The sequence below is a fragment of the Colias philodice genome, chromosome 10 (assembly GCF_061535455.1).
Source record: "Colias philodice isolate Cphi_HAF_F1 chromosome 10, ilColPhil1 Martin Lab GWU primary, whole genome shotgun sequence".
Taxonomy (NCBI): domain Eukaryota; kingdom Metazoa; phylum Arthropoda; class Insecta; order Lepidoptera; family Pieridae; genus Colias; species Colias philodice.
Window position 1 is genome coordinate 3,292,708 of NC_143095.1, and position 24,452 is coordinate 3,317,159.

At 33.1% G+C, this 24,452-nt stretch overlaps 1 protein-coding gene and 1 long non-coding RNA gene across 3 annotated transcripts in view; one reads left to right on the forward strand and one right to left on the reverse strand.

The window, feature by feature from the left end:
- Positions 1-15,854, forward strand: part of LOC149485087 (uncharacterized) — a 200,850-nt gene extending 184,996 nt beyond the window's left edge. Inside the window, exons 2-3 of the long non-coding RNA XR_016316177.1 lie at positions 15,219-15,330; positions 15,384-15,854. This is a non-coding gene — a long non-coding RNA (uncharacterized LOC149485087). The remainder of the gene's footprint in view (positions 1-15,218; positions 15,331-15,383) is intronic.
- Positions 2-24,452, reverse strand: part of LOC149485100 (guanine nucleotide-binding protein G(q) subunit alpha) — a 37,802-nt gene continuing 13,351 nt past the window's right edge. For both annotated transcript variants that reach the window (XM_089699838.1, XM_089699839.1), the window contains exons 4-9: positions 19,446-19,600; positions 14,657-14,785; positions 10,974-11,103; positions 6,184-6,337; positions 4,556-4,663; positions 2-2,473 (exon numbers count right to left, since the gene is read on the reverse strand). In XM_089699838.1, the coding sequence (XP_089555964.1) occupies positions 2,391-2,473; positions 4,556-4,663; positions 6,184-6,337; positions 10,974-11,103; positions 14,657-14,785; positions 19,446-19,600 (759 nt within the window). In that variant the 3' untranslated portion in view covers positions 2-2,390. The remainder of the gene's footprint in view (positions 2,474-4,555; positions 4,664-6,183; positions 6,338-10,973; positions 11,104-14,656; positions 14,786-19,445; positions 19,601-24,452) is intronic.

Sequence of the window (24,452 nt, forward strand, 5' to 3'; positions counted from 1 at the left end):
ATAGCTGAAAAAAATTATATTTTATGAGAAATTATAATTTACAATATTACATACAGGCATCCATCTTCAGTCGAAACTTAAGCTAAAATTCTTACAATCTCACGCAAAAGGTAAAGCAACGTTAGACTATAGTATAGTTTAGCAACATGTGTAGTATTCGCCCACTTGCAAATAAGAAACACACCGGTAAGTTCAGTCGAGAGAAAGGAACCGGGCTCGGAGCCGTCGCGTGCGTGCCAACGCTCCGCTACAGTAAAATATCAAAATCCATAACATTCATAAATTAACTTGTATAAATAAATAAAAATATAAATATCCATCTGTCGTTTGTGCGCGAAACGTAACTAATCGAGGCTTAAAATATATTTTGTGCATTGTTTATCCCTTGACATATACTATACGACCAAATTAAGAGTGTGATATACTTTTTTTTTGTTTTAAGATATTGTATTGGTCCTCTGTGTTGGAGTTTAAAAATACGTTTATAATTAAATAATCAGTCCATTATAGCTAGCGTTACTGTCGTATAATTTATGCGTCATACGTTTCAAGTAAAGCCCGCGCGGTTTGTTCTCGATGTGATATAACGTGACCGACGTCCATTTTGGAGACTGTTAATTTACAATCGAAACTGAACTTCATATAAAATGTCGCTATATCTTTGGTTTACGCGTACAGTCTCGTGAAATCGACGCCCGGAGCGGTATCGTATACCCGGTTACACGAGAACGGCACAAAAATTATATTATTTATCAATACAGCATAACTTCTAAATAAAATATATGTAAAGAATATAATAACAAAAATATCTAAGCATGCATTTGCTTACGTCAATAAGAAACCATTGGCACGCAAGCGATAGAATAGGAAACGACCCTTCGCCGAACCGAAATCAATAAATATTGTTGTAAAATTGCACAAACGAAATTGTATAACTGTGTCGAGGGTTACACAGGGATTGCATCAAGTGGGTAACACGAGTAGAAAGAATCCAATATTGTGCGCTAAGTTCCAAATTCACATGATTTTTGAGCATAAAGACAGCTGTAGGTACTCTTGGAAGCAAACAGTTTTGCTATTGACAGTGTCAGCTATCGGTTATTCCCTAATCCATAAAACGAGTCAAGAACATTACAGAGATAGGCACAACAACAAATAAGTTAACACAAATAAGTTACATGTTCATAATATAGAAACTCTGTTTCTTACTATACATAAAATAACTAATCATAAACACGAAGCAACACACTAAATTAAGCATAATGTAATACTTAAAAAAAATCTCAAAAATATGATAGAAAACAATAATAAAGTGTATATTTCTCACGGTTGCGTTTCCCGCAAGGTGGCCAATGGGTGCCAATAGCAAAACTTGGCATTGAACTGTCAGCTCAATTCACTCAGCACATTTAGACCCAAATGTACAATATATTACATTCTGTGTTAAGCTTTCGTGCAAAAATCTTCAGTTTCAGTTTAAAACGTTTCACATTTCGCCATGATGTATTACTTGGATTTCTAGTAAAAAAAGTTTATATCAAATGCATTTAAAAATGTCCTTACACAACTAACGTACAGAGTAACGTCCTATCCACTCGCCGCATGGACTCACACAGACTCGTTAGGGACAAACTCAAAACACCGCGTACACGAAGCCTACAGTCAACGGAACACTGTGACGAGTCAATTCTTGTAGAAAACACCATCGTTACATATAAACAGGTTTAAAAATAAACACGTGACATATCATGTCAACCGACAAAACGCAATGTACAAAAGTAACGCCGTAGACAGATGTTGGTTGCAAACGAACGGTACAAAGTGCGAGTTGCGATAACTTAACCCTACCGACACGGCTCACAGCTTAAATAAATACGTACAATACAGGCCAGTCACCGACTGCCTCACGACACGCCGTGACTTCATTGGACTAGTTTCTCAAATCCATTCGTCTGGACATAAATGTATACTAATGTAGAAAGATATTATGGCAACAAACTTTACAAAAATCTAAAACAATGACTAAAAGCAGCTCGCGGCGAGGCCACGACTCGTCGCGAGCTTTAAAAAATGCACAATTTAATATTCACCGATACAGACACATACATAAATTGTGAATTACCTCAATATAAAAAAACATGTCAAAAAAGGTCCTAAACCGACCCGTACGGATCGAGAACGAATGTTGTCCGAGGACACCGTCCGACTTGGTGCCTATTAATTTAGGTTAAATGACTTACAATCTAACCTTACATTCTCATAAATCTGTTTAAGATGAATTACGTTCGTCTATTCGATCTTAGTTCGTGAATTTATACATTGTCGTGAAATGATGTTTAAATTACGTGTTATACACAATCACAGATTTGTGTCAGGGACCACGTGGTTACTTAGACGAGGTTGTACTCCTTGAGGTTAGACTGCAGGATTGTGTCCTTCACCGCCGCGAACACGAAACGGATGTTTTCGGTGTCTGCAAGTTGGACAAAATTAATCATTTGCACATATTCTTAAAACAAAATGTATGCGTGTACTAGAGTTCACACGTAAGAAGTGAAAATTCTTTATGACCTTAAAAATGTCACGCGTACGGCGTAACGCAAAAATGTTAAAATAAATTTTTGTCCAACCCCGATAAAGAAGTTTCACTTCAAAAATAGCTCTTATTCTGTTTTCACTCGACGAAATGTACAACATGTCGCTCTAAAGCCAAATTATCTTTACTGAACCAAGTTACAATCATTACAAATTATGATTCAGTCAGTGAAATCAGAAAAAGAACCATTAATGTACAATCAGTGATAAACAAGTTGAAAGCCCTATAAAATAGTACCTGTTATAGATTAGAATATACACTCAATTAGATAAGATGATAATAAATCGCGAGTACATTTCGAATAAATGTAATAACGTAAAATGTGTTAGGTTTTGCGCTATTTACCCTATTCTCATGGTTCTATAAATTCAAGAGGGTTTGATAGGTAAACGAGAACTCAAAGTGATGTAAAATTTCTATTTTAAAATATTTTTGGAACAAAAAGCTTCATAAATATAAATTGATGTTAAAAAAATAAAGGAAAATGTAACATGAAAATGAGACAAAGTGATGTAAATTATTACATGCAGTTCATTCACCAAATCAAACTTGTGTACATATTTTTCATTAGTAGCACATGATAAATGATAATTCTGTTCAATTCAATTAATTGGCTCTCAATAAAATACATGTATAGAATATACAACAAATAATAATCACAGTTCAATGACATGCTTACAGAATAGACTTTGATGTTATTGTGAACAAAATGGGCTACAAATAAAATGTGATACCTTCTATTATAAAAAAATACCCAATGACATAACTATACATGAATGGCAAATAAATTACAATAAACATTTGCTTACCTTATCTACACTTGAATGATAACGTCAATAAAAATGAAAATAACAATAACAAATAAGCAATAAATATTTATTATTTAACAACTTATCACTAGAGGCAAAGAAATCACGCTAAATTGAATTCTTTTAAAGCGGATTGCATGATCGTGTCCTTTACGGCACAAAACACTAATTTAATGTTTTCAGTGTCTTTATAAATATCCAAGGCAGCATGCAAAAAGTAAAAAATAAATAGAAGAAAATTATACTTTTAAAACTCAAATATTCAACTTAAACTCAAAAGCATACGTCTTTAAGAGACTGAATAAAGCAATAGAATATTAACAACTTTAAAATCGGGGGGCAATAGAGAAATAATAATAAAAGTTAAACTTTATAAAAAATTGGAACATCCTTTTTGCAAATAAAAAAATATCAAAAGATCAAACAAAGGCAGCCTTCACACACATACGTTCACTTAAATAATAAACATACATAAATATAAAATAACAACATTTACGCACTACATCTACAGTTACAAACTAGCGCAAAACCCAACTAGCATTTTATACGTTATATTTAAATGTATCTCTTACCAGGTCGTCCAAGTATTCTATAAATCTTTAAAATGTAAAAAAAGTAACTCGACGATTAAATATAATAAAATAATATTCAAACGAATTTGTTTCGTAACTACATAATTGACAGGTGTGATGTGGATATAGAAATATAGAAAATTATGAATGATCGGAATTATAGTGGTCAGCTTATTTTCAATTTATTTATTTTAAACGGTTAGAAGCACATGAATATCGGTTCATTTATTTGGTCAAAAGTAATAATTAAATTAGTCAACTTTGAACAAATGTTCAACTTTTATAATAAACGAAGAACGTTAATTTATCAATAACATAATATGTTGCATTTGCATTCGTGCAGAATTGAATATTGATTCGATATTCCATTGGAACCAGTTCAATATTTTTACAAATTAAATACATTAAAAAAAAATTGAGTTTAGAATTGTTTTAACATAACTCTAGAACCCACATATTACATTACCAATGTCAAAATCTCACAGAACCGTCTCGAAGGACCATTTAAACTTTCGAAGTTTCGACTTCTAAAATAAGTATTTTTAATAATAAAATATTAAACAGCAGTTCATACTCACCCGTCGCACAGGTGAAATGCGAATAAATAATTTTCTCAGCGTCGGGATTTAAATCGACGAACATTCGTAGTATAAATTCACGGGCAGTGCTCGCGTCGCGCTGTGGACCTATATGTTAACTAGCTCTTAGACTACTTCATACATGGTACATATTTTTTACATTATATAAAATACAATACATGGTACATGATTGGTGGAAAGCACATGTATTAATTATGTATCTACATTGGCATTTACGACGCTTTAATTTAATTAAAAACAGGAAGAGTATTACACTTTATTCTAAGTGAAATATAAGAAAGAGACAGAGAAAGAGACTAGTCAGACATACGGTGATATTATAGCCATTAATAAAATAAAGATAACGTGCCACAATAGGCGTCCTAGTATTTTTATTATACAGGTCACTCTGTACGTCTAAAAAAAATCTCTCAAAAAACTATTATTCTCAACATTTTGAAATCTTTTTCTCTGCAATAACACAGACAGTGTTAATTTTGATGTTTCAAAAGAGAAAAAGTTTTAACGTGATAACGTTTTTAAAATCGTTTTAGTCGGGTGACATGTTCAGAAACTTGTGTCACACCAAAACCTCACGAGCGCGATCGCAGGTATAACGAGAGAGAGACGGACCGATCTCCCGTCTCATCTCGAGCGCTGCCACCAATAAGACGTTATCACGTAAACATCTCGATCGTAAACCTACTTTACAAACAACCAATTTTTTTTATTACATACCAATGTATTTTCCACCAATACACACAAATACACAATATTCTAGCGATCAAAACCCCATAGCACACTCCTAGCGGTTTTCACTACAAAGTCTATCAACCTGTGGCTGTGGTGAAATGCGAGTAACACGTCCGGTCGGGGTCCGGGTTCTCTCTTAGATACTTCTTAAGGATATACTCTCGTGCGGGGACCGGGTCGCATTTAGGTCCTATATTAGTTATTTAGAAGGTAAATTGAACCTTGTGAACAGATGTTATAAGGTCGATAATGGTTCGCATTCAGGTTTATTATAAAGGCAAATTGAATCTTGTGAACAGATGTTATAAGGTCGATAATGGTACGCATTCGGGACCTTTTATTTAAAAGGCAAATTGAACCATGTGAACAGATGTTATAAGGTAGATTCGTTCGTATTCAGGACCTTTCATTTAAAAGGCAAATTGAACCTTGTGCGCAGATGTTATAAGGTCGATAATGGTTCGCATTCAGGACCTTTTATTTAAAAGGCAAAATTAATCTTAAGCTTGATAGACGTTTTAAGATTGATATTCAAAGTACTTTGAACATTTTATAAGTGCAAGTTGCTTTGTACCGATTCTGATCTTGTTGGAATGAGGGTACATTAGTAATTAAAGGTAACCAAACTTTCAAATAATCAATACAAGTAGTTTATCAAGTATAATCGGTAGAAGTAATTCTTATCACAAAATGTCATTTCAAAAACACAGCTCAATATTAATTGATTTGACTGATAAATACTAAATAATATGGTGCGTTACCCAAAAATCGTCTTTTAAAAAGACAGTTCAACACCCGGCTCAAACTTACTAAAAAAACCCAATTTAAAAATTAGTATTTCTCTATACAATAATCACAAACAGAACAAGTCTTACCATCGTATTCGGGGAAATAGTCGACGAGATGCGAGTACATGATTTTTTCTTCGAGCAAATCCTTCTTGTTGAGGAACAAAATTACCGACGAGTGCTGGAACCATGGATACGTGATGATCGTCTTGAATAACGCCTTGGATTCTTCCATTCGGTTCTGGAATGTTACATACGCAGTTTTAGTAACAGAAAAAAAAATGTATGCGTGTACTTCTTACGTGTGTAACGTAAGAAGTGAAACTTCTTTATGACCTTAAAACGAGTATGGCGTAACGCAAAAATGTCACGCGTACGGCGCAACGCAAAAATGTTACACTAAATTTTTGTCCAACCCCGATAAAGAAGTTTCACTTCAATAATGAATTTATATTAAAACACTTGTTTAGCAACAAATTTTGAAACAATATGTTGCTGTCAACGTGCAAATAGCAACGCTTCGTGTTGTAACGATGATATGTTTCGACCGAAAGAAGGAAAAAATTAGGGATGTAACGATACCGATACTGATACCGATATATCGGCCGATATATCGGCAAGCCGATATATCGGTATCGCCGATAATAAATCAACCGATACCGATATTTTTTTATTAAATTCTTTCTTTTCTTTTATGTTTTTGCATTGTATTCATTCATATTGTTTTATTTCTGTTTCTGTAATAGTGTTAAGGAAGAGCGGAACCTCCTGACACAAGCATTTTATTTGCTTACTAGGAGTGTTCCAATCACAAATTTGTTTATGTAAAGGAAAGAAATAAATAATTTTGAATTTTTTTAATTTTTAACGTGATAACGTTTTTAAAATCGTTTTAGTCGGGTGACATGTTCATAAACTTGTGTCACACCAAAACCTCACGAGCGCGATCGCAGGTATAACGAGAGAGAGACGGACCGATCTCCCGTTTCATCTCGAGCGCTGCCACTGCATTATGTTATCACGTAAACATCTCGATCGTAAACCTACTTTACAAACAACCAATTTTTTTGATATCAAATAATTCAAAAATCCGCGCCCAATGAACGATGCGGGAGGCCGCCCGCGCGTGCGCACTTTGTTTTCTGAAAAAACTCTACCAATTATCTGCCGTCCTTTAACTAGAAAGCCGTTAAGCCCACGAAGTGAGTTTCGAGTAAATGGCAAAAAACACGGAAATCGTTATTTCTTAAAAATTATGACACTTACAATAATTATTGTGAGATACATCGATCGACATTTAATTATATTATATATAAATATTAGTTTTTACCCAGAAACTGTTATAATTTATTTTTAAATTCACTTTTTCTCGTTTAGTTCAGCATATAATCTGAAAATTTTAACTATTTACTGGACAAGACGGCCGTTCACATACCATAGCGACTTTTTAGCTAAGGAATTTAGTATTTTTATTTTCATTTTACTATACTACTATAACTACTTTTAAGCTATGACTTTCGTTTTAATTTAAATTTCAAAAACTTTATTATCAGCGTTTAAGGGCTTTTGGATGCTTTTGTACTATGATTCTATATAGTTGTACTAAATTTTAATCTTACTAATGTTAAAAATTTGCTGCTGTCTGAGGCTTTGCTCTCGGGAATTACATCCTCTAGGTCAACCAATGGAAAGGAAAAGGATCAAAAGCTTTTAAGGTTTAAGTATTAAGGATTTAAACACTATCTAAATTAATGGTTTTAGCGTCTTATTGTGAGTAACAAGTATTTTAAACTCTTTTACTAAATGACTCTTTTAAGTTTTCGATAAAATTAACCTTTATTTCTCGTCATGTTCACGTTTATTTCATTACAGTGGCTCATTAAGGGGTTAAGATTGAGATAAATCTTCTCGCTTTTCTTTTTTGGAACCGTATATTCATTTAGAATTGCAATTTTAACGTTATTTTATAAATATTCTTCTGCGAAGCCATCATACGAGTCACGGATATGTGAGTACATACAGAACCACAAACAATGTAAACATAAATCGTTTCCTGAAAAAAAAATTAAGACTTGTGCACAAGGTTTTTGAAAAAATACACCCTGGTTTCAATAGGGCTTCAAGCTCTTACATGTGGGATGCTCTTAATAAATAATGTAGAACCGCTTATCAAATGATTAGAAGACTCTTTCATCCACATTCAGAAAATATAATATACCAGAATATGTGGAAAATAGCAGGAGGTAGAAAACTTTTAATTTGCTACAATGTAAAAAATACAAATCTTAATAATCTAATACATATAAAGATAAGAAAAAATAGCAATAGTTGCAAAATGGACTCCCCGTCAGCGGGTCAAAGGTAGTGTACTCCTAACAATTTTTGTATCACCATCTCTAGTACATTGCTTGACAGTCGATTACTAATTCCACCCACGGGGTAAATTACATAATTAATAAATAGTTTAAAAAATTAAATAGTACAGACTGTCTTTCTTCTCTTTCTCGGTTACAGAGACAAATCAGAGTCTAAACAGAGAAGTACGATTGAAAGTTCGCACTGTCGTAACCATTATCTACCAAATTTTCGTAACTTTGACTTGTTATATTTTCCGTAATTTAGCTGCTAGATTGTTTAAAACGTAGTAAACCTGATCAGAAACAATACGTCTTGTAAAAGAAAATCAAAAACAATCGGTACTCTGCTTGGGAGTGACATTATTTCATCATCACTCTCATCCCCAAAACTGATGCATCACCAGAATCGGATAACTGCCTTTAAGCTAAAAAATGAGGGTTAGCTGCTTTGTAGCTAAGCAAAAAAGTGTTATTAGAATTTTTTCTAAATAAAATTACTTATAATATAAGAGCCCACGACGGCCAGACTTTCCTTTCTTTCGGAAAGTTGAAAGTTTCTCTGTATATGTCTCCTATACAGATAAGAACGACCAGCGACTATCAAGTTTGGGTTGTGGTTACTTTGGCAGGAAACAGGTAGTGAAGGTGTATAAAATAGTACCTAACTTTTATTATAGTTTAAAAGCTAAATTTTATATATGTTACTTGGGGACCTATAAAAAGACATTACCTTAAGAGCCAGACAGTTTTCATGGTTCTTACATCTAGCCAGACACATTTAAAAAATAACTAACATATCATCAAATTCACATAACTACCTAAAAGCGTAACAAATATGAAATAACCCACTAAAAACATTAGTTAACTATAATTATTAAAAAAATAAAAGTATAATATATAAGTAATAAAGTTATTACTTATCTTTTACTTAGACTTATGTTGATGGAATTTCACGTATCCCGATGACTTTTTTATTGTGTCATCGAGATACGTGAAATTTCATCAACATAAACCCCCGTAAAAGATAAGTAATAACTTTATTACTTATATATTATACTTTTATTTTTTTAATAATTATAGTTAACTAATGTTTTAGTGGGTTATTTCATATTTGTTACGCTTTTAGGTAGTTATGTGAATTTGATGATATGTTAGTTATTGCACGCCTCATAAGCGAAGCGTTGAGGTGGGTACTACTGTCACTTCGCGCAAAACATCTGATTTTTCAAACTTAAAATGTCTTTATGTATCATACATTGCACTTGTAAGATAATACATACACACACATATTAAGAAAAAACACTATTTTTAACGTTCATGATATTTTTGATGTCATTTTTGTTATTTAAACTAGTTAAAAAACAGTTTAAAAAAGTTCTGTCTTGGACGTCCGTGTGTCTGTATGTGCGGATCCTTTTTCTTGTTAACACGATAGCGACCGAAATACTTTACTAATCGAGTCTTTTTTTTTCTCTTACGCTTGAGTATGCTCAGGAATAGAACCCTTTCATTTTTCAGGGTCTGATTCGATGTGGTTTAATTGTTATTAAATAAACAAAAATAATAATTAATAAATATTTATTAAAAAAAATTATGAGGCGTGCACTTTTGGATTTTCCAAATTATTTTTTAAATGTGTCTGGCTAGATGTAAGAACCATGAAAACTGTCTGGCTCTTAAGGTAATGTCTTTTTATAGGTCCCCCAGTAACATATTATATAAAATTTAGCTTTTAAACTATAATAAAAGTTAGGTACTATTTTATACACCTTCACTACCTGTTTCCTGCCAAAGTAACCACAACCCAAACTTGATAGTCGCTGGTCGTTCTTATCTGTATAGGAGACATATACAGAGAAACTTTCAACTTTCCGAAAGAAAGGAAAGTCTGGCCGTCGTGGGCTCTTGATCTATTAACTAAAAAAGCGTTAAGGGCGAGTAACTGCAAATAAGGTAAGGATTTCCATTGGAATCGTTATATGAAAGCATATCATAAAGCAGTTATAGTCCTTTTGCGTCCCTATAGTCAAGTATAATCTGATAACGTACTTTTAGTCAAGTAAAAAGCTAAAAAATAATTATTAAATCTGGCGATATTTATTTTTCTACCAAGCCATCGATATCGGTATCGGTATCGGTATCGCCGATACATTACTACAAATATCGGTATCGGTATCGTATCGGCAAAATCATGTATCGTTACATCCCTAGAAAAAATTAAAAAAAAAAAAAAACCAGCAACATTGTTTATCATCTGTAGCTCAATAAATGTTTACCGTGAGTTAGAGGCTAAATTAAACCATTTACCATCTAAATCAAATCAATCAATCAATAAAAAAATACATTCAATTCACGTCCACGACATGCTTAATATGATAATAACCATTTATGAACTACCTATACAATTATAACACTTGTATTTTTATCAAATTAAGAATTAAGTACAGGCTAAGTATGGTAAATACATTATTTTTTGTATTCTAACGTAATTAACGAACAAATAAGTAGTGTAATACGTACCTCATTTTCAGATTCGAATAAAATTTGATCATATTCACTAAGAGCTACTAAGAATATGATAGATGTGACATTTTCAAAACAATGGATCCACTTCCTTCTCTCAGATCTTTGGCCCCCGACGTCCACCATCCTGTTGGATATTAACGAGTTATTTTAATACATATTTCAATAAATAAACCACATTTGTGGTAATGTAAATAAATAGGGTTGCCACCTTGAACAATTTTATAACAATAGCGTCATAGTATGTTTATAAGTGTACCATTTCTACATGTTTATTCTATTTTAAAGGCTGAAATAATTGCCATTGGTTTTACTTTCAAAATACTGTAATTTAGGCAAAGCACGAAAACAATGTAAGTAGTTTAAAACGTATTACATCATGAATTATTATTACAATAATGGTGGCAACCTTAGATGAAATTTTAGAAAAAATCTATACAAAATGTTACATTGAACACACACAAACAACAAGACATGTATGTTAGTTTAATACGTCAATTATTTACAACACACAAATAAATACAGTATAACATTATAAAATAAGAGAAATAAAGCACACAGCACATGCAATACAATTTTATATAAACACACACAAAGTTAAAAGGACATAAGTGCACAGGACACAAGCTTTTACATGCAATTTAATTACTACCCAACACAACTACAAACATATAAAACACATACATAAAAGGATGTATAAAACAATTTTTTACCCATTAATAATAATTTTCTAATATAAGTAGGTTCGTATGATTGTACCAATGTATATTGGATTAAACATGGATAGCTTGATTACATTTTTTTCGAACAAAAATGTAATTTAAATTTAAGGAATACAGAATGATGAACAACAAACGAATATTTATTCAAAAAACGAAAAAAAAAACAACGCATAAAACTTCTTTTTTATCAAATAAAGGTACCTATTTAAATTTACATTTCGATTCGAGAAGACGACAAAAAAGTGTTGTAATCGCAAAATTTTATGTTTTTTGACTAAATATTTTAGATAAGTATGTAAGTACATGTTGTTCAGTCTGGCTAGAATGAATAATTTATAAATTGCTTGAATAACATATTATTTTTGTCGTTACAATCAAATTTGCATAAGGACATATTTAATTCTAAGTATAAATAGTGGTTATTGGTAGCAAGTTGGCTGTAGGCTTTATGTTCGCTTAGTAAATAAATGTTAAATCTTACAATGTTAGTTTCAGGTGATCCAAATTAATGTTTCTTGCTTTTAATAACATTTGACTACAGATATGCGATAGCATCATTTTTTTACTAACAAAACAATATTGTATAAGTAAACATCTCCTTATTTTTGTCTGAATATGTTATTGTCACAAAATAAGTCATTTTGCATTTGCTCATAATATCAAAGTAAGTATTATGAGCAAAATATCACATTTTTAAATGATTTAAATTCGTTACAAATTGCTGATTTAAATTCGTTACAAATTTACGGAGAAAAACTTATGAATTAGCTTTTTACGTAACATAGGTAGTATTTCGTCTAAACTACATTGCATTCATGTTATCTAATTAACAGCGAAGCATTTAAAGCGATTTATGAAAGTAAATTGGATCACCATATTTAATCATATGAAAGTAGATGAGAAATAACTACCTAATGTGTATCAGTTCCTTTCTAGTGAAGATTCTAGCCCAACCACGTAGCTCACCGTCTTCGTGTAAAAAATATTCTCTGGGCAGCCATGGACTAATACAATTGTGAAAAATGAGTTTAAGATTTCTCTGTTTTGTTTGTCAGACATATTTGTTTCCGTTTAGAGCGTTTTGGCAGACGTAAAGAATGAAACCAAACCATATTGGATAGTGTTAATGAGAAAAGATAATTATTATTTAAATAAGGCAAAAGTATTATACATATAAGTAAACAAACAATACTTATATATTATAGCAGCTTTATAGATATTAACAGAGAACTTAACCTTGTAAAAATCTAGTTCAACAATGCCATAAAAGTGTGAAGTATATAAAGTTTACTGCTTTTTCTTGTGGTAGGTATTTTGGTAATAGACATTCTTTAACTTAAATGTTACAAGTCTAAACATAAAGGTCACAAACATGTGACAAGAGGACAAAGAAGTGATTTATTTAAATTTATAGGCAATTGGAAGTTGAAACAGTATAAGAAGCCGGACGATTTTATATACATTTACTGTAGTATACGTTTATACAGGGTGTCCCACTGTTGGTATACTAATTTCAAAGGAGGTTACAGATATGCATACGCTGAGTACGTAAAAAATACTTATAAAATTCCAGACGCATTTTTTTTTTCTTCAAATAGATGAATTCTTAAAACTCTATGTGAACATCCATAACAAGCAACCCGCCCAACTTTGCCACCAGCACGTGAGCTGTTTAAGATTATGTTTTCATAGACAAATTGCTCATATTAGAGAAGCAGTATATACCGTTTGCGCGAAGCTAGAGAAGAAAACATGGATTTTCAGGAAAAAATTAGCAAACATTTTTTGACGTAATTTTGTTGTTTAAGTATTTTTTACGTGATCAGTGTATGCAAAACTACAAGTCCCTTTGCGCTTAGTATACCAATAGTGTATAATAGCGCGTAGACACCCTGTATAAAATATTTGACGCGGTTCGTTTAAATGTTATTTTAATGGTCTTCTGAAATACAGGTGTCTTCACTAATAGAATTACATTTTTTTAAGCTCTCTAAAATGTATAGTTAAACAAATATGTCTGACCGTGGGAGATGATTAAGCGCGAGGTTATCACAAAGCAAAACTAAGAGCTGAAGCGTTTTTATTCATTCTAGCGTAAAAATAACTTTTATCCAAAGCAATAAAGCTATAGTTTAATATATCTTTTCCCTGAATTATTATTTTTGAATTTGCATCTCATTTCTATTCTTTATAAACGGGTTAACGTGTAAACACTTATAACATTACTTTCCACTCGATATTAAAGTTAAGCTTTCTCCGAGTCATTACGGCACAAACATACGAGCATACTTATAAATAAAAATGTATAAAACTACTTAAAATAAGAATATAATTGTATTAAACATTTACCGCGCGTCACACCGCGCAATATCATGCTTCTATCCGACCTTGCTTAGAATAAGCAGATTACATTACTCTAAGGTTTCACAACACAGAACAATTATAGTTGAAATCGATATCGATTCTGAAACAAATTACCTTTTTAAATTTCCCATCCCATCATATTGTTAAGCCTTGACCTATATACCAATAACTAGCGTCTACGTACCACAAACCTTTTGGAATTGAGTGCAAATTAGCTGTAGTAGGGGTCATTGATCAAAAACTACTGTGGCTCGATCTAGCGGCGACATTTGAAACATACCTAAATATAATGCCATCTAGATCGAAAGGATATTCTAGAATGCCTGTGGTCGGTTGTCGGGCGCGCAGAATGTCTTGCTCGGTCGGTAGGTAATCGGCGCTTTCGATTCTCTCCAGATCACTTAAGTAGCTGTAAATTCATGCAACAACTAAAGCACATGCACGCGCGTTTTAACCTTTCGTGATTCATACTCGAATGTCCCAATTGGGGTAAATCTCGAGTATAAACCACGTCCCAAGTCCCAGTATAGAGAACATATAACATGCACCATATCAGCGAAGCATGCACCGTTTCGTATACGGCACTAATGTTACCTAAATCGTATCTCTTCCAAGTCAAACGGGTATTCGATGATGCCCGTTGTGGGCACTCTGACGCGGAGGATGTCTTGTTCGGTCGGTAAGTAATTTGGTGCCGCGACACGATCGATTTCCTGCAAGTAACTATGGAAAAACGCCATTTTCATATTGGAATGCCAATTGGTTATTTGGTCACCAGTTACCTACATATTTAAAATAATTTGATTGATGAATTAGATAACTCATGGTGATTCCACATGAAGAATGAAATATATCATATTGATCCTTTTTATAAAAACATATTTCAAATACGACATATATTTAAAATAATACTGTATTTAAATCAAAGTCATAACAAAACGTAAGTTTTGAAATATTATTATTATGACATCATTTTCTTCATACTATAATAAAGACAATCAATCTCTTATATCATCTGTGAGAGCAAATAAAATATAATTATAATCAGATTAAAATTTTTAAGTAAGGTTTCCTACTAAGGTAGACTCATTATTTTATTAATATAATAGATTGAAAGAATTAAGAAGCCTTTTTAATTTATGCTTGCAATTCTTAGTGTGCGTCCACACTGAATGCGCGGTGGCGGCGGCCTAGGCGGGCGCGACGAGCGGGCGCTCGCGGTGGCCACACCGACGCGCGAGCTCAAGTAGCGGTTCGACGTTTTTCGGGTGTTGCAAACTTTGGACGTTTTGCTATTTTTACTGGACAGTCCGATTTTGAGATGAGATCATTATAGAAGTTGTACACGAAATAAATAAAACAGAGGAATAACGGGTGAATCTTATATGAAGAATTGAGATTATACCCTACAAAATTACTGTGGTGTATATAAGTGTTTTAGATTGAATCGCACTTATAAATAATGTAGTTTCACTTCAACAATTAAGTATTTACCGCTATTTTACGAAAAACAATAAAGGATATAATATAAGAAGTCGAGCGACAAGACCGAACTGGTTTGATACCCCCGCCGTCCGCGCATTGGGTCGCTTGCTGACTAGGCCCGTAGTGTGGCCAGAACGCGCGGATAGGAGAGTTTAAAAACTACGCGCGCTGGCTCGCTCATTACCGTCGCACTAGGCTTCCGCCATAGTCATTTCAATGTGGACGCAAAGGCGCGTTTCATACGTTTGATATTTCGCGCCCGCCGTCGCAACCGCGCTAGGCTCGCAGTGTGGACCTGCACTTAGTTATAACTGACCTTTGAGTAGACTTACACATTTAATATGTACATACTTATAAGTTAAATAATTATTAAAGTTTTATGTGAATATTAGGTTAATATAAGGTAATTCACCATGTAATAATTAATGGTGATTGCCTCAAATCAATCGAAAAAAGTACAAACATACTTTTATCGACAGCTCTATGACTAAACAAAAATATATTCACTCAATCGCAATTCACATAATTTAAAACAAACATTTCTCTATACTATTGTATGCACTGAATGATTATTTACATTTTCAAACATAAATGATTAAAAACTATTGTAAACTTAAAATCGTAATAGCATACGCGCTAGACAATTACTGTTTGTTTTAATGTTATTATAAATGCGTGCTACAAGTAATGTCACGATCCATTGTTTTTGTCGCCTATTGGCTCATTAAAATCAGCATTATTCTTTAGCAATTATTCAATCTATGAGCATAAGGACTAAAATAAATATTACATATGTTATTATGACATTTGCGAAAAATATCTTCGTGCGTGTGAATTCACAGAATTATGACGAAACAACAAATCAATTTTTGTTATACTTTCATGTTTAGTATGTACTTGTATTTTTTATTGATGTAGGTCGGTTTTAACTGCCTATGTCATATAATGAATAATGAATGTAATAGTCATTTGTTAACAATTGAGTACATTAAGCAAGGCTTCACTTGGATTATCGAAGTATTAAGACCTAGTGACTTAAAAAAATTAAAACGATTATAATGTTCTTTGTTTTAATACAATGCAGTGGTGTACAATGACTATTATGCCGGATAATTGCCTTATTTCATTAGAATTACCATTAATTCAATTGATTATATAAAAAATTGTGATAGCATAAATTTCAAATGATTCTTCTAAGACTATTTGAAGGAATGCTTTTCAGATAATATGTTGAACATCTATTATTATATCAATTTCTTATTTATTATATCAGATTTTGAAATTAAATCCTATACATTTAGATTTCGTCTGAAGTAAAAATGAATTTCATATTTTATTTGTAGTTATCCAATGTCCACACTGAAAAATGTGGAACTTTTGCAATTGAATCAGTTTTATCAGTTAGTATTTTGATTTATAACTGAGCTACTAAATTATCACACGATGCGTGTTTTAGGCAGAGATTCTTAGATTTTACAATGATTATGAGTGCCACTAGACCAGATGCCATGTAATTTTTCAAATACATATTTTGAAGATTTTGCATTTTCTTATCTCTCTTTAACATTTACATAGTGCATGTTAATATCTGAACTTTTGTACAATATATCAATTGCATTGCAAATGCACTGCACCGGACTAAGAAGTTCAAGGAAATTACAATTTTACCTGAATATTTTGAAAACATCAGATATTTCCTCAAACTATTTATTGATGTTTATAAATTCACACATTTTTATATCTTGGTGTAAATGACAGTGTTTACCATGGTATGGCAAAAATAAGCGGTTCGAATACGACCTATTTGATTTATTGCACGCCTCATAAGCGAAGCGTTGAGGTGGGTACTACTGTCACTTCGCGCAAAACATCTGATTTTTCAAACTTAAAATGTCTTTATGTATCATACATTGCACTTGTAAGATAATACATACACACACATATTAAGAAAAAACACTATTTTTAACATTCATGATATTTTTGATGTCATTTTTGTTATTTAAACTAGTTAAAAAACAGTTTAAAAAAGTTCTGTCTTGGACGTCCGTGTGTCTGTATGTGCGGAGGATTTTCTTGTTAACACGATAGCGACCGAAATACTTTACTAATCGAGTCTTTTTTAGGGTTCCGTAGCCAAAATGGCAAAAACGGAACCCTTATAGTTTCGTCATGTCCGTCTGTCCGTCTGTCCGTCTGTCCGTCTGTCACAGCCGATTTACTCGGAAACTATAAGTACTACAGTGATGAAATTTGATGGGAATATGTGTTGTATGAACCGCTACAAAAATATGACACTAAATAGTAAAAAAAAGAATTGGGGGTGGGGCCCCCCATACATGTAACTGAGGGATGAAATTTTTTTTTTCGATGTACATACCCGTGTGGGGTATCAATGGAAAGGTCTTTTAAAATGATATAAAGTTTTCTAAAAAAACATTTTTCTTAAAGTGAACGGTTTTTGAGATATCAGCTCTCAAAGTCGTAAAAAGTATGTCCCCCCCCCTCTATTTTTATAACTACGGGGTATAAAATTCTAAAAAAAATAGAGGTGATGCATGCTAATTAACTCTTTCAACGATTTTTGGTTTGATCAAAGTATCTCTTATAGTTTTTGAGATAGGTTGATTTAACTGTAATTTATTATATTTGCTGCTACGGAACCCTTTGTGCGCGAGCCCGACTCGCACTTGGCCGGTTTTTTTTCTCTTACGCTTGAGTATGCTCAGGAATAGAACCCTTTCATTTTTCAGGGTCTGATTCGATGTGGTTTAATTGTTATTAAATAAACAAAAATAATAATTAATAAATAATTATTAAAAAAAAATTATGAGGCGTGCACTTTTGGATTTTCCAAACTATTTTTATTTATTATTTTATTTCTATTCTTTAAATAATTCTAACTTCATTTAATTTTTTTTTTATTTAATTTAATGAATTAATTTTAAGCTGTCGCCGTAGACCGCCGGATAACGAGCGATCACCACCGCGCACAGTGAGAAGTTACTCTCAAATTTCTAACTTTATTTTATTTTATTGAAGTGAAACTTCTTTAGGCGCGTTGACAGTAAAATTTCAAGGTCGCGTCATGGCAATACGGTCACGTCATGGAGTAAGGTGACGATTTTTGTATTTTAGAATCTTGCCAAAGAAGTTTCACTTCTGACACGTTCGTTGTTTGGCACACACGCTCTTTTTTATAAAAAAAGCGGGCAAACGACGTGGTAGGTCGCCTTATAGCGAGAAACACCACCGCCCATGAGCCTTCACAAGAAAATAAACTTACTATTTGGCTTAATCAGTAAGCTGGTACTCTCAAATTGGTAACTTCTTTTTTATTGTAGATAGGGTAGCGCTTGACCACAATCTCGCCTGATGTAAAGCTAATATGTGGTCTAAGATGGTACGCGCTTCCCTAGTTCCGTTTCGCGTCAACTCTACGCTTGAACTGAATTTAATTGATATATTTATTTATCACCAAGCATATATTATAAATATTAAAAAAAAATCAAAATATATTTCTGTAACATCGGAAGAGACTAGTTTCCCACAACACAGGGGATCCTAGTGTATTTCTATTACGTGCCCGTTATTATAATATGCAATTTTTACTGTATTCAAAACCTATTGTACTACACTGTGTCATGAAACAAATAAATGATTTATAAATTTTTTTTTTATTATTAACGTGATAACGTTTTTAAAATCGTTTTAGTCGGGTGACATGTTCAGAAACTTGTGTCACACCAAAACCTCACGAGCGTGATCGCAGGTATAACGAGAGAGAGACGGACCGATCTCCCGTCTCATCTCGAGCGCTGCCACCAATAAGACGTTATTACGTAAACATCTCGATCGTAATCCTACTTTACAAACAACCAATTTTTTAGTATAAACTTACTATTTGGCCGAATCAGTGAGCTGATACTCTCGCCTGCGATCGTAGCACTCCTGTATGCCGGAGTCGGCCCACAGCCCCTTGATAGCCTCCACGTACGGGCTCTCGAACGTGGTCACGCTCTCAAAGTCGATGGCCGATATCAACTCCGCCTTTTCCTGAAACATTTCATTTCAATGGTTTATATTTTGAAGTGAAAACTTCTTTAGCGGCGTTGGGTATAAAATCTTGAACTCGCGTCAGGACACGTGGCCTGATCGAAAAAGCGTAAGACGGATTTTTTTTAGCCCTTATATTCCATGCGTAAGACGGATACCATTCCAAAATATCAAACATTCTGAACGTTAATAATCAAGTTTTCACTTCTGCCGGCACTCCCGGAGTGCAACCCGTCTTTTTTTATATTTAGAGTTTGGTCATTGCTCAACGGATTTACCAGGCTACATCCTACTATCCTATCCTACTAATATTATAAATGCGAAAGTTTGTGAGGATGTGTGTGTATTTGTTACTCTTTCACGCAAATACCACTGAACCGATTACAATGAAATTTAGCACACATATAGAGGGTAACTTGGATTGACACAATGGATAGGTTTTATCCCAGAAATCCCACGGGAACGGGATCTATGAGGGTTTTCCTTTGAAAACGCGGGCGAAGCCGCGGGCGGAAATCTAGTAGGTAAATAACGTAGAAGCGTTTGAAGAACTTTTCTTATGGTTAAGTACTTGCTAGTTGAATTGAGAGCATTCAACTAGCAAGTACTTCTTATATTATTTACACATTAGTATGTCTTTTTCTTTCTCTTATCAGGTTTCATCTTCAATTGTTTTTACTATCCTTTTTTAAATGGGATGTAAGATTACAGTCGCAAAATATGATAAGGAACTAGGGTTTAAGGGCAGTAGCTTTGCTTTTTTTGAGGCTTTGGCGTTCATTCCAGTATAATTTGAGTGTTACTTTTACTTTGTAATTTGGTTTTGGTTGTAGGAGTTGTATTCCACCATATCCGAAACTCGTAAGTATACTAAGCAAAACATTTCTACGCAGAAAACGTTTAGTGTTTACAAAAAAAGAAGCCAACTACCTATTCTGAGGTATTTTATTTAACGTGAAGATATAATATATATCCAGTATCCACGTCGTATAAGATTGCAGTATGGTTTCTTTAACAATGAATACCGATAGAAAAATATAATAAGTTGGCTGATACCAGCCGCTTGGCAGAGGAATTTCAATAATTTAATCGTGCGGGAACACAACTCGCACTTGGCCGGCTTCATTGAATTTAGATCTGAAATTTCTCACAGCAGTATGGACGTTATTCCAACATTTAATTGAATTGTACTTAAAGCTGCTCCTTTTGTTTGTAAGATCCACACAAAGCAGTGGTGTGGAGCGCACGAAGATAAAGCGTATAATACGAAGAAACCCCATTTTCATCCTCTTGGTGTCGCATGCCTCAGATATAGACCGGGAGATACTGACACAAAATTTCGAGTCATTTGTAACAGGATGGCGGTTCTACAGGGTTCTTAGTACGCAATGACAAAAAGAAAAATGATGGTGTGAACGCTGGTACCGACGGCTTAGTCGCGTGGGCGTTAGTCGAACTCATCGGAAAATAGCGAAAGTCAAACGATTTGTAACAGTATGGCACTTATTTTTCCTGTAAGTTTGAGGATCAACGTATATAAATACAAAATTTCAAAGATCTAGGTGTTGGAAATCTTCACTTATATAAATTAATAATAAATTTATTTTTCAAGTATGACAGCACTTTTTCCCCCTACTAGAAGTATGGCAAATATAATAATGGTCACATTTTATCAAATACTCTCCAAAAAGCCAAATGCAATACTGGTACAAAAAGATAGGCGAAATAAAAAAATTTTGCAGATTTTCGGCGGTATGGCGACCATTTGGAATCGTCCGAAAAGTATGGCATGGCGATTTTCGTAAATGGCTGCACGACGATGGTTACGTGTGCAAAAGTTAGCTTGGTACAAATGGTTGAATAATTGTTTTTTTTAAATCAACACATTCGCGTCGGTATGGCGGGCTGTAAGTCATACCGGAAAAGTATGGCATGACACTACCGCCTACTTCTTTTTTATGGGCTATCGGTAAATTCTAAAATTTTTGTGTTACAAATCGTTTGACTTTCGCTATTTTTCCGACGAGTTCGACTAACGCCCACGCGACTAACCCACCGGTACCAGCGTTCACACCATAATTTTTCTTTTTGTCATTGCGTACTAAGACCCCTGTAGAACCGCCATCTTGTTACAAATGACTCGAAATTTTGTGTCAGTATCTCCCGGTCTAATAATCATAGAAGAGTCCAATGAAAAAAAAAATTATATAATTTCTACTAGGAAAATTTTACGCAGAATTATTTCATAAAGAAGATGTTCTTCTACAGAATTTTCGATATGAATGTATTGCAGGTTGAGACGAACGATAGACCGACATTACAATCGTAAAATATGTATTGCATAATGCAACCGCCAGTCGCCACGTGGTTTAATTGTTACCTTAGACATTGTGTATTCCAATTTAAATTTCAAATTGATTATATAAATAAATATTTAACATAAATTCGATTTACGTAGAAAGGTCCATATCTTAATCTTAATACTATTATAAAGGCGAAAGTTTTTAAGGATGTATGGATGTTTGTTACTCTTTCACGTAAAAACTACTGAACCGATTACAATGAAATTTAGCACACATATAGAGGGTAACTTGGATTAACACATAGGATAGCTTTTATCCCGGAAATCCCACGGGAACGGGAACTATGCGGGTTTTCCTTTGAAAACGCGGGCGAAGCCGCGGGCGGAAATCTAGTATTATTTTAATATTTCACGTGATTTGGGTAGATTAACTTCACAGAATTACATATTTTCTGTTATAGAGATATGTATCTGATAACAAAATATGTATATAGCAAAAGGATCAGCGTAACCACTAATTAAACAATTTAGAAAACATGTTTTTCTTAGACCCAATTTCACCAATATTTTCTAAATCAGACATTTATTAATCGAGCTTCAAATTAAACATGTATTTTAACATCGTTGTCAACTCTACAGGTCCCAAGAAGGAAATCTAACAGCCGATTATCAAATCGACCATTAACTGAGCGACTCACGAATCATTCATTCGTATTTTAAACCGCCCGAAACAAAATGTCATAGTTGACAATGCCATAGTTTCGCACGTTGGGGCTATTTGTTCTAGTTGTATAATAACTGTCATGTTTGGTAATTCGACTAAATTGAAATGTTCTAACACAGTATACAATTTAATAATCATGTAGAAACTTTTACGTTTTCTAGTTTATATGTCAAACGATTTGGTCGTTACCATGGTTACAAATGTTTGATGTTATTTGGAGATTGTTTTGTTGTGATTTTTCATGTGTTATTTTAATTTTATTTTGAGTTGAATAAATACAATAATGTTGAAGAAAAATCGCGGTTCAATTTCACTTGTTCGAAGGTAAACTGGATCTGGTTGAAATTACGAAAAAAAATTCGGAGTCCGAAGGAAAGTGCGAGAGATCTCATACTAGAAGAGCAATTAAAACAAGAAAAATAAAGACAAAGCAGCAAGATACATTTAAAGTAAATTAATAGTAAATTCTTGTTTGTAATAACCTAGTATCTAGTTGTTATAACCTATTTATTGAATGATGTTGATAGGTACAATCTAAGGGTACAATAAAAATGTTTTATAAAAACACAAGTTTTATTTATTTAGGTAACATGAAAAATTACATATTTCTATAACAATGTCACATTTAAATTAAATTAGGATCATCATCATCGTCAGCCCATATACTTTATCACTGCTGGGACATGGGATTGGTAGTGCTAACTTAAACTTAAACACGGTAAGGGATCAGGTCATTATCCACCACGCTATCTTATGATATGTCGGTTTCCTCACAATGTTTTTCACCACTGAGCCATCACTGCACTGCACTACAATAAGCAGTTGGTCTGTAGGTGAAACTGATAGATTCCTAAAACAGAATTTAAAATTAAGATAAGAACATTTCATAATCATGAGGAGGCCTGAGCCTTACCTGAGTAGTGGTGAAGTTTACATTTTAAGTACCTATATTGGTATTCAATACTAGATTTGACATGACTCACAGGATTATTATGGTTTAATTGAAAATAATACAGTATGTAGGAAGGAACCTTTTATGCACATAAATATAAATATTACCTCACGAGATAGTTTTACTTACAGATCCGACGGTTATTCGAGTTTATCTTCAATTAATTGCAATACTTCCAAAACCGATTGTTTTGATAAACGAAATCTTGTACTAAAATCAACATCATCATATTCTTCGAAACAATGACGACGTCTATAAATTCTGGGCCGTCGCGGTCGCACTATATAATCCAAATTATACAAATCATCCAATACATCTTCATTTTCAAAAATAAAATAGTATGCAGAGTCCATCTTGACAGCAAGAAAACTTCAAATCATTTTTTCTAATCGCTTGTTAAAAATTTAAAGAGCCTCTATGCCACGGGTTAAATATAATGCCGTGTTAAGGAAACTAATCCTCGATTAGGTCATGGTGGGACACTCCCTTACATTGATGTCCCGTTAAAAGAGTTAACAGCGTGTTAAACTAACTAACAGAGCTTGATGAAACTGGGCCTTAATGTTCTCTAGTTAAACCCACACTTAACATCGTGTCTATGAATCATCTCTTATCATAATATTAAAACAAGAATTAATTAACTAATGTAAGTAATATTATCAAACAGTTATAATTTAATATACCTCTATTACATTCTCACACTTAAATTACATGTGTAATTTTTTATTCATTTATTAGATTTATCTTTTATTATCAAACTCGATAAAAAGTATATTTGTGCATCATACACTGAAAAGGAAATATCGAGGCTTAGGTGTATTAGCATTATAGAATGTTAAATTAAATATAGAAAGTTGAATGGTTTTGCACTTCT